Source organism: Eurytemora carolleeae, unplaced genomic scaffold (genome assembly GCF_000591075.1).
Source record: "Eurytemora carolleeae unplaced genomic scaffold, Eaff_2.0 scaffold292, whole genome shotgun sequence".
Taxonomy (NCBI): Eukaryota; Metazoa; Arthropoda; class Copepoda; order Calanoida; family Temoridae; genus Eurytemora; species Eurytemora carolleeae.
In genome coordinates this window covers 218736-230927 of record NW_019396324.1, presented here as the reverse complement: position 1 = coordinate 230927, position 12192 = coordinate 218736, and the positions used below count along the sequence as shown (strand labels likewise).

The 12192-nt window shown below is 31.4% G+C and overlaps 1 protein-coding gene across 1 annotated transcript; it reads left to right on the top strand.

The window, feature by feature from the left end:
- Window positions 1-5447: 5447 nt before the first annotated feature.
- Window positions 5448-10201, top strand: LOC111700967 (uncharacterized). The gene is made up of 6 exons (XM_023472058.1): window positions 5448-5503; window positions 6520-6683; window positions 7169-7278; window positions 7739-7821; window positions 8930-9034; window positions 9446-10201. Exons 2-6 carry the CDS (start codon window positions 6532-6534, stop codon window positions 9653-9655), a joined length of 660 nt encoding a protein of 219 aa, XP_023327826.1. The 5' UTR covers window positions 5448-5503; window positions 6520-6531; the 3' UTR covers window positions 9656-10201.
- The last annotated feature ends 1991 nt before the right edge of the window (window positions 10202-12192 follow it).

The following is a 12192-nucleotide window of genomic DNA, read 5'->3' as shown; positions in this document are numbered from 1 at the left end:
TCTCCCATATTTGTTTAAAGTCACATTAAGGGGATTTTTAAGATCGAACAGGGTAACTCAATAAATATGAAACTTAGGAGACGAATTGACAGAATTAATTTGTAGTTTTGTCTTGGTATTAATGGAACTCCTGCCTGTGCAAGAGTGTTAATTTGTAGTAAATGCCCTACTTCATAACAGTCTTCAGACATGTATTAATCCAGGTACAACTCAATCAGGCAGTCACGGTCCCAGGAATATTTTACAATCATTGTCAATCCGGACAGGACTTTATCTGTATCAATGCTCGTTCCCTCTCGTTAATGTTGACGAGGCATAAGGGCTATTCAGTTCAGTAATACTTTACAATCAATCTAAATCTGGACACAACTTTATCTGTATCGTTGCTCGTTCCCTCTCGCTATGGTAATTAATAATGTACAAAATAGTTCAGGTTTACAGATATAGTGTTACATGACATTCATTACAAATTTATTAACACTTAAAAGCCACTTGTTCACTGCCAATCAAGCTATGCATGGTCTTCTTTAAAACAAGTGCATTTCAATTATAAAGTGTATATGACTAGGGCTACAAAAAAATATTAGTGAGTTAAAACCAAAGGCTGTCTAAAAATGTACAACTTTTAGTGTTGTCTATATTAATGTGATTTACGGCAGAACCTCTAGATTTTTATGGACAAGGACCATAGATAAAGATAGATTTAAAGATATTCCTGTTATATAGATTAACTAGGTCGGTTGTGAACATTGGCTGTTCTTATGACATTGAGTACTTTTGGTGTAGTACATGAGTTCTGTAGAGAGAATTTTAAGTTAGTTTAGTCCTTCGCATGTCCTTCTTCAATTCTAGTCTGCAATATGATATATTGCACAGTGAAATATTGTTGTTCAAATAGTTCCATTCCCAGAGTTATTTTACACTCTATTATGAAAACCATTAAAACACCAAACCACCCCGCTTATCATTGAAGGACACTTTGAACCCTAGAAGTATGAGTTCACGGATTGTTCAATTCTTGGTGATTTTGCGTACATAGGATAAGATAAGATAAGATAAAGTTTATTGCTAAAATACATGTATCTGTATACAGAACGAGTTTACAATCACAAATTGATTATTATATTAACAGTAAAAGTATAAAGCAATTAATCATGTAAATGTTCACAAATTAAATGCAGTAGAGTACATTAATACAGTATGTTCCCTAGACTATTCATTTCAATTTCGAATTTTTTAAAGCTGTTAAATAAACTTTATAATGAATTAGGTGAATAAAAAACATTATTTGATTTATAGTTATAATGGAAAATCATCGTTTGTAAAGTGAAAGGCATAGAGTCTATGTGAAATGATCATTGGTCAATTATGAAACCAGCCTATTTCATAATTTGGTTTTCTTTTCACATTAATATTAGATTTACTATAAAATGATATTCCAGGGCCCAAAAAGTTATATAGCATAAATATGTGAAGTACACCTGCAGTATGGAAACAGTACAACAAAATGGGCCGTTTTACACTTTTTTCTAGTAAATTCCCCTCTAATATATATACTATTCTCTTTGGCAATTGCAAATCGTAATTTTTTGGTATAATTCAATATTTTAACAATGATAACAAGAATGGTATTTTTGTTACAATGAAGTGTGAATTTTGTTCTCACCTTTTTAAGAAAATCCAAAGATTTAGACATAAACATTTTCATTCATCTTGATACTGGAATTAACTCTTTGCCATAATCTCAAATTTTTAATCCCTGTATCTTTGCAACGTGACGGTGTAAACCTCTGATATTTAAAACTTGGATATTTAATCTAACAGAATTCATAGTCTACTACGACATTGGATTGCAAAGATATCAAATTCAGAAATTCAATAAGATTGTGACAAAGATTAAATTCCTTTCTATCTTTGAACTCACCAATTGTATGTGTTGCAAACTTGTACTTGACATTTGTTTCGAAATATTTGTCAATCGGAAGATATTTTGGGTTTTTAATAATTCATTCAAAAGTGCAAAATCGGAAAGGCTAGGATATTTCACTCTAAAAATAACGAAATTTCGCTTTTAAGTATTAAAAATTTTTTGATTCTTTTTAAATTAAACTTTTTATGATTTTGTAAAATTGTTTTATTTCTCTTAAATGTTTATAAAGTGTTGTTCAATGATTTACAGTGACATCTCTGGGGGAGAAAGTTTAGAAATTCATGCCAGGAATTTACTAAAAATTGAGACAATTTTCGGGGCAGGTGGGGGAGGGGATGCCCCCCCCATACCCATGTTTACAAACTTGCATCATTATTTTGTTTAAATTTGGATTTTTTATTTATCACAGAATCAATTCGCACTCTTGGACATCTATTAGATCAATTTCAGTTGCACCTCCCCCCACCCCAACACCCACCTCTTTTTGTTTATGTGGCACTCTTTTAGATCATGCACTTTCAATTTCAGTTGCACCCAACACCCACCTCTTTTTGTTCTTAGACCTCTCTTTTAGATCATGTACTTTCAATTTCAGTTGCACCTCTTTTAGGTTATGCACTTGCAGTTTCAGTTGCAGTTCCTCACATCCATCCCTTCACGTTCCTGGGCTTAATTAGGTCTTGCGTGCACTTGCAATTTTAGTCCTGCGGCCCCTTCCCCCCACACTAGATTAGAAAGTTCTGGACTGGATGTATTTGTTTGTTGTGTTGAGTGTCCTGCATGTCCCTATAGCAACCATGTCATGCATTCTTTACCAGTCAGCGTTTTCATGCCTTAGTCAAACAGATTCCTTGACCTAGTATTGTAGAATTTATTATTTTGTCCAGATTTCAATAGAAAGATAAGTAAAACCAAGAACTGTCTAAGGATAGTAAATATCAAATATTTCCTTTAATTTATTAAGAAAACACACAAAATAGATCACATTTTAAATTGCGTAAACAATTTTTTTTAAAATCTTTTTTTGTAATTCGTTAATGAAAATCAGAAACATTCAGGTCGAGTCTGTTCTGAGATAATTTATGTTATAAGAATGGTTTAATTTAAATAATTTTTAGATTTTTTTCCTAGCTAATTTTGTTTGAAAACTGTTTTATGGCAAAAAATAACAAAATCGATTGATAAAACTTTAAAATAGGGATATTATCTAAATTCTAACCTCCTTAATGTATATCTACTTGTAATTTAAAGTGCTTAAATTCGCAAATAGAACTGCAATGGAAAATTATCAATTTAAAGAGAGAAAAAAAGGGATCTTTCTGTCATTACTGAGACCATAAACTATTAAGATTGAATCTTAATCATAGCTACTAGTTTTGAAGAGATATTGAGAGGAAGAACTAAAATATTTTGAATATCTATTAAATGTCCGGATAATTATTTTCTTTTCTCGTACTTGTGTATAAAATGTAAAACTAGAGAGTTATTAAAAGGTCACAAAGTTGTACCAGTAAATATTGTATACATTCTACCCTCGCCTCGCCTCCAGTTCACAGTGGGTTATCCAAAACTAATCAAACATGTAATATTATTAACCCTATTTACCCTGACGTTTAGTTTCATGCCTGGTTCCCTGGTGACCCCCCCCCCCCCTCCTCTTTTTTCTTATTGTGATACAAATCTATAACATTTGATACGGTTTTGAAAAGACCTTAAGACCTCAATAATCTGACAAAACAAATGCAAATTTTCAAAAATCCAAATATTTATTACAATATCTAGTTATTAAGTAAAAATTGTGCAAAAAAAATTGCATCAAATTATACACTTTTGAAAAGCCCTTGACCCAGCAAATTTAAATCTTCAAAAATAGATTCAAAATTTTAAATTTTAAATCCTAAATGTGTATTCAAGAAAATGTGCAAATTCCCTTCAAAGTCGTCTGTGCAAATTTCTTTGAAAAATTGTGCAATCAGGTTGCTTTTGGTTTTGGCATTCCTAACAGCTGCAAAATGTAGAAATCCAATAATTGGAAGTAGGTCTAAATATTGATTTAGTCTAGTGTAGGTAAAATAAGGCATTTAGGCAGTGTGCCTGAGGACTCAGGCAGTAGGTATAAAAGCCCATCTTTAAGCCTTAAGTGATGGGCATGTGCTAATTAGAAAAAGTCAGAAAATTTGAGCTTCCTGCTCAAATACTTTTTGAGTTATTGAAAAAAAGATCGGGGGGAGACAAGTCAAACCTTCCCACCCCCACCCAGGGTAAATAGGGTTAACCGAGGCTCACTTGAAATAAAGTAAAAAGCCCCAGTAAGACAGAAAGTTCTTCTCTACTTTACAGAAAATAAGTTCTAAATTTTATGAAAAGTATTTTCATTCTGAGGTTAAAAATAATAAACGTCTCTAATGTTTTATTCTGAGGTTAAAAATAATAAACGTCTCTACAAGAGCACGGGGGGGGGGGGGGGGTAAGTAAAAGTAAGAGTATGAGGTGAAAATGTTCTAATCGGAAAGGAGACAAAAAATATGAATGGCCCAGACATAATCTATATTTATAATTATCTGTCTATCTATCCGAGTATCTATCTACTCATCTATCTAATTATCTACCAATACCTACCTACCTATACCTACCTACCGACCTACCTCTCTACCTACTTACCTACCTACCTACCTACCTACCTCTCTACCTACCTACCTACCTATACCTACCTACCTACCTACCTGCCTACCTATCTAAATACCTACCTACCTATCTAGACCTACCTCGACCAAAACCATGCGCGCGTAACGGTGCAGAGCACACTCAATTTTAGATTAAGATACTGTCTACTAGTCAGTTATTTCTAGATTTCTAGATGTACCTTAATTCAGGGTCTTTGTTTCGGATCCAACATGGCGGGGTTTAGAAGCATAAACGTTTATTGGCTACAAACAAGCAGACAAGCAAAGTATATATAAAAATATTATATATAAAGCAATTAAGGTGGCCAATATTGTAGTCTGTTGTATATGTATATGTATATATATATATACTGTATGTAGGTAATATAAAAATGCTTTCCGAGTGCTTTAATATGACAAAACAACTATAGTTCTATGTAATTATAAAATGTAATAAGTATTTATATTTTCCATCTAATCAATTTACAAAAAATAACATATTTCTTAATTTTCATAGCTGTGTTTCCCATTAAACATAATAATTGAGATACGATTTAAAATCAACTGTTGGTAAGTAGATATGAATAAAAAGTTTTAAACAAAAGCAAACACGTCAGATATGTTTTGTGTCTTTTTATACCACTAAATTCTATTGGAAACTTTAATACAGCTTTTATTAAAAAGTTGATTTAAAACCTGTTTATTGATGAAAACCATAGTTAAGGTTCAAGTTTCCCTTGTGTGCTGAGATATCTCCCCCCCCCCCTTTCAGGCCTATATTTAGGCAGTTAGTCACAGGCATCTTTACTAACAACATATCTCCCTCCAGGAATATATTTAGGCAGTTAGTCACAGGTATCTTTACTAACAACATATCTCCCTCCAGGAATATATTTAGGCAGTTAGTCACTGCCATCTTTACTACCAACATATCCCCCTCCAGGAATATGTTAGTCACTGCCATCTTTACTACCAACATATCCCCCTCCAGATCTATATTTAGGTAGTTAGTCACTACCATCTTTACTACCAACATATCCCCCTCCAGGAATATATTTCGGTAGTTAGTCACTGCCATCTTTACTACCAACATATCCCCCTCCAGGAATATATTTAGGTAGTTAGTCACTACCATCTTTACTACCAACATATCCCCCTCCAGGAATATATTTCGGTAGTTAGTCACTACCATCTTTACTACCAACATATCCCCCTCCAGGAATATATTTAGTAGTTAGTCACAGGCATCTTTACTACCAACATATCCCCCTCCAGGAATATATTTCGGTAGTTAGTCACTACCATCTTTTCTACCAACATATCCCCCTCCAGATCTATATTTAGGTAGTTAGTCATTGCCATCTTTACTACCAACATATCCCCCTCCAGGAATAAATTTGGTAGTTAGTCACAGGCATCTTTACTACCAACATATCCCTCTCCAGGAATACATTTAGTAGTTAGTCACAGGCATCTTTACTACAACATATCCCCCCCCCAGGAATTTAATTAGGTAGTTAGTCACTGCTATCTTGACTTCCAAAATTATAACTATACAAGTAGTAAACATTTACAGATTCATTGGATTCTTACAGTTTTTTTTTGTCTCTGTTAATATCCTTTTTAATGACCAAACGTTAGAAATATTTGAAAGTTCCAATTTAGGTGTTTTTTTACCATTCTGTGGCAGCTTCACTGCAACTTTTTTTAGATATTCATTTAATTTTGAGAGAATTCATCACACCATATATATTTCCTGTTGTAGGGCTATAATGTAACATAATCGACCTGCTATTAAAATTACGAAAACATATTTAGATAGTGATACTTTTTAGTATTCATTAAGAAAACTTTATGTTATGATTTACAATTTGCAACTTTATTTTTCTTTAGCAAGAAGAAAAATTTTAATTAATTTTAAAATTTAGAATATTTAAAATGAAAATGCGCGGGATATTTGTATGTCTCGGCCTGGTTCTGGTGGCTGATCTCGTTTCAGGATTTAGCAGAGGAGCCCCAGCTTGTGTAAAGAAACCTGGACATAAAGCTGAACCTCAAAATTCAACCAGCCCCTACCAGATCTATTTGAGGTAAACCAGCCCCTTATACCAGATCTGTTTGAGGTAAACCATCCCCTTATACCAGATCTATTTGAGGTAAACCATCCCCTTATTATTCTATGTATTTAGTAAGAAGATGGAGAGGAATGCATTCTATGTATTTAGTAAGAAGATGGAGGGGAATGTATTATCTGTATTTAGTAAGAAGATGGAGAGGAATGTGTTCTCTGTATTTAGTAAGAAGATGGATTTCTTGACAATTTTTCAATGAGTTTTATACTATATTACGTAAATTTCAGTATTTGCGAAAATAAATGAATAGCCATGAATATGCGGGAACAGTTTTAAAGAGTTCCATATAATCATTTAATTAAAAAACTAAATATCTGCAACATTCCATTATCAGAAAGTGAAGAATACGACATTTGATGAATTCTTTCGATGTATTCGTTATTAAGGGTTTCACTGTATGTATTTAGTAAGAAGATGGAGAGGAATGTATTCTATGTATTTAGTAAGAAGATGGAGAGGAATGTGTTCTCTGGAACCTGGCTACTAACTGTAGGATCTGATGAAGAGTATGCTCCGGAATACAAGGGAATCCTTATTACGGCCCAGCAGTCAGGTAATTAGTTAATATCGAAGAACGTGAGGTTAAAAAAGATGTTGATGTTATTATATGTGGCTCTTTGGTTAAAAAATTGCATGCATGACTCACAACAATATACTTTAATTTGCATTTTTAAAAATTCGAGAAAAATTTTTCTTCTAAATATATCGAGAAGGGTTTAAAGATATTTGGTAATTTTTTCGAGAAATCAGAGACAGAAAACTGTTTTTGTATTAAAAATGTTGATAGTCAGCGACTAGAACTATATCTTTGAATATTGTATATAAAAAGTAGCAATCTCTGTGTTATTTGTTTGTTAGGTATCCGATCATAACTCATGAACGTTTTCGATTTGCCTCTATTGGAGAACTTGGGAGAACCACGAAAATGTTATTGGCTTTGTTTTTAGATACGACCTATCCATAAAATATACGCTCAAAACTTTAAAAACTATTTTTGAAATAATATTATTTAGGTGATTTAATCCCTGTTGATTATGAAAAGTTCAAAACCGTCTCCAGGAGCTGCGATGGACTTCCCGCTTGGACACATTCTGCGGTAAGACAGGGTTACCCAAATAGATAATAGACATTAGAGACGACTGTACAGAATTTATCCTGTATGTTTTCTTATATCAATGATTCCCTACAATTGTATGCAGAACAGAAGAATTAAATTGTCAAATTCAAAAATATGAAGGTCGTCTTTACGGTCTTATAATTTGTAACCTACATCTTTATTTTATACATACTGTGGTAATATCTTTATTTTATATATACCGTGGTTTGGTTATATCTTTATTTTATACATACTGCGGTAATATCTTTTCTTTATTTTATAAATACTGAGGTAATATCTTCTTTTTATAAATACTGTGGTAATATCTTTATTTTATAAATACTGAGGTAATATCTTTATTTTATAAATACTGTGGTAATATCTTTTTTTTATAAATAATGCGGTAATATCTTTATTTTATAAATACTGTGGTAATATTTTTATTTTATACATACTGTAGTAATATCTTTATTTTATAAATACTGTGGTAATATCTTTATTTTATAAATACTGTAGTAATATCTTTATTTTATACATACTGTGGTAATATCTTTATTTTATACATACTTTGGTAATATCTTTATTTTATAAATACTGTGGTAATTTCTTTATTTTATAAATACTGCGGTTATATCTTTATTTTATACATACTGTAGTAAGTTCTTTATTTTATAAATACTTCGGTTATATCTTTATTTTATAAATACTTTGGTAATATCTTTACTTTATAAATACTGTGGTAATATTTTTATTTTATACATACTGTGGTAATACTTTTATTTTATACATACTGTGGTAATATTTTTATTTTATACATACTGTGGTAGTATCTTTATTTTATACATACTGTGGTAATATTTTTATTTTATACATACTGTGGTAATATCTTTATTTTATACATACTTTAGTAATATCTTTATTTTATAAATACTGTGGTAATATCTTTATTTTATATATACTGTGGTAATATCTTTATTTTATACATACTGTAGTAATATCTTAAATTAAATAATATACTGTATTAAAATATAATTTGTACTTTTAAAATATCATGGAAATGCCACATGAATTACAGACGATTCTAAATTCCTGCATGTTTATTGTTCAGTCATGGAGTGGCGAGGAGAACCTAGAGAAGAAGAAGAGTGAATGGGAGTTTACTCCAGCTGAAGGAACCACCGAGGAACCATCTTTCAGAATACATATTGTCCAGGTATATTCCAACTGAAGGAAATATACTTCAGAATACATATTGTCCAGGTATATTCCAACTGTCTTCAGAATACATATTGTACACCTAACTCCTAGTTATTGTAAAAATAAATAAAATAGCCATGAAGTATGCGGAAACTTTCATAAAGAGCTCCATCTAATCATTAAATTAAAAAACCAAACATCTGTTGCATTCCATTATCAGTAGATTAAAAGGACGACATTTTATAATTTCTTTCGATGGCCACAAGGTCTGGGTTAAACATGAAAATCTATAAATGGTTTTTAACTGTTCCTTATCATAATATCCTGGGCCTATTGAGTTATTGTTTTCATCAGCTTTCAGAACACCTTAAACATTATATTGAAATTCTGGCAAACTTGTTATTTTTAATAATCCTCATTATTTTAGGATTACAGAACATTCTGGGTTGATATCCTGGTTACCCCCTCCACCCACCAAGGAGAAGATGTTGAAAGATTTGCTCCAGTTACTGAAGGATCAGAGGTTTATGATTTCAGCGGAGAACGAGAGCTGAGTGGAGAACCAGGACTAAATGGAGACCCAGAATTGAATGGAGAATTCAGTGGAGATGGAGAACAGTTGGAAGTAGCGAACTAAATGGAGAAGATTATTTGGGAATATATCCAATACAAACGTTTGCGTGAATTATAAAATTGTTGTTTATATACGAAATATCTTTCGATTGGAAATGACTGCTCATTTTAGGACTGAAATTGCAGCTTCTTTTAGAGGTTTCAGGCACCATTTATAATTATGGTTTAACTCATACATATATCCCAACAGCTATTAAACGATTTTTAGACAAATTTGATGCATAAAATGCATAATGCATAAAAATATAGTTTATTACACATTTTTTTATTTCAAGTAATTATTTTTTATATTGGCTCCAAAATTGGGGGGAAAATGTCTAAATTATATTAATACCGTAAAATTGTTCAGATAAATAGTGTCACAATTGTTTTAAAAATTTCGAAACTAAAATTATATTTTTGGTTTATGCTGATTTGACAAAACCAAAACAGCAAAAGACAACAAAAATCTGCTCTTCATTCCATTATTCAGGACATTATTTTATTTGTTACCCTATATACTCTACATCATATATACCAAGTGACGATGATTAAATAAATGATTAAAATTCCATGCTTCTATGATAGAGATATTTATACGCAAAACTAAGCAATCCTCAATTTCGTTCAATAAAAAGCCAATGAATGTCGTCATTTCTATAATAAAAAAAAATATTTTTAAAGCATTTCCATCACCATTACGTAATTTGCCGTTAGAAATGCATAACTTTGTTTATTCTAGATAAACTTTATCATAAAACAGATTGCAATGTAATTGGCTAAAAAACGTTACTGTCCTAAAATTCTGCTTTCGACTATTACAAAACTATACTTGATGACATCTAACAAATTTTGTTTTAAAATATGTGGTATTTTTCATACAAATGAGATGCGTAAAAAAATCACAATTTTAGCTTTGTTTTAGCAGGAGAGTATCCTATCCTATAACTGATTAAAAACAAATTTAGAAGTTTATAACCATGTCGTTATTTTTCCACCATTATTAGCACCTACAATGATTAATTTATTTGATAACTAGAGTTTTAATGTTGATTGTTTGGATTTAAAACCACAGACTACACAGACTGCTTATATTCGTTCACAGGGTGGGCTACGTAGGACTATAGGTGAACCAGCACGACATGCTACGTTTTTACGATAGGTTTTTACAGTGCCATCTCACGGCCACTTGTTGAATATAATACTCATTCAGATGTTAAGTTTTATAACTTTTAAAGCAATTCTCCCATTTTAAACATGAAACATAGCATTTATGAATTCAGTTTATTTTTGAAGATTTTGTGTTTTGTATCCAAACGATCCTTAAATATCCCTGAATACAGATGTTTGCTGATTGGTTGTGTACACTACTTGTACACAACAGAACATGCTGGGGGAAATATCGCATATCATAGGTTTCAATCGATCTCTGTAACTCTCTTATCTCTGGAGAAAATAGGAACTATACTCTTAAAGGTTTCGCCGGATCAAGTATGAATTAGATATCAATGTCCATTATTTCAAAAACTAATTATCTTAATTGTGGTTTTGTTACAAAAGTGATTTGCGCATTTCTACATCAGGAACACATATAGTGATTATCAAAACCTAGAAAAACAATAATATCTTCCACTTTATTGATCAGATAATTTTGTCAAGGGTACCATTGTAAATCGAGCATTGCCATCTTAAATTGGAGGGTCAACTCGTTTCTTNACACTGAATTTTTGAAAATTCAAAAGTTACTACCATTTTACATGGCAGTTGGAACCTATGCACGTATTGAGAAAAGAGTTTAAAATCCGTGGTAGTATCTAAATTGTATCTTTGAAATCATAAAAAGTTACTACTGTTTTAACAAAGAAAATAAGGAATATCATAAAATTACTTAAAGTTTTTAATTTTTACACAGAAAAATGTAGATGATAATTTGAATTTACAAATCTTTCTTGAGATTATAATTTTATTTTTTATTAAAATAATAACAATTTCTTTTGCTTAACTATTTTAAAACACTTTTCGGTTTCAGAGCTTTTTTGCAACATTTAAGAAAAAAAAATGGCCTAACCTTTTTTTTGAAAAAAAAAGGCTTTTTATACCTACTGTTAAACGTTTGATATTTCAAACTTAGATTATTCGATCTAACAGAATTCATACAAAATGAAATATCTTTGGTATATACTCTAAGAAAAGTAAAATTGTCATTGAACAAAATTTGTTATGAGCACTGAGGCTAAATTCGACTTCAATTCAAATGTTGTGGGAAAGATTTTTTTCTTTTGTGGATTTTATAAATATTTGCGTACATTAATTTGTCCAGTGCAGGAGGGAACCCCCGGACGCCATGAGCCTCCGCTATGTGCAAACACAAGCCTCCCAGATTTGCCAGGCGGACTGAGCCTCAGCTATGCAGTAATGAGCATGCTTAAACTTGTGTTTTAAGTTTAAATGAAAAATTTTTTTTACAAATTTTTCCACAAATAGTGGCATGAGAAGTGAGAAGGTGAGAAGTATTTATAAATTATCACTAATTATGACAAATAAAGTGGTATTAATTTCTAC

Excerpts from the sequence above, each read along its gene's own strand:
- LOC111700967 (XM_023472058.1), top strand. The coding sequence starts at position 6,532 with ATGAAAATGCGCGGGATATTTGTATGTCTCGGCCTGGTTCTGGTGGCT. Across the intron at positions 6,684-7,168 it reads CCCTACCAGATCTATTTGAG|TAAGAAGATGGAGAGGAATG; the intron begins GTAAACCAGCCC and ends CTATGTATTTAG. Across the intron at positions 7,279-7,738 it reads TATTACGGCCCAGCAGTCAG|GTGATTTAATCCCTGTTGAT; the intron begins GTAATTAGTTAA and ends AATATTATTTAG.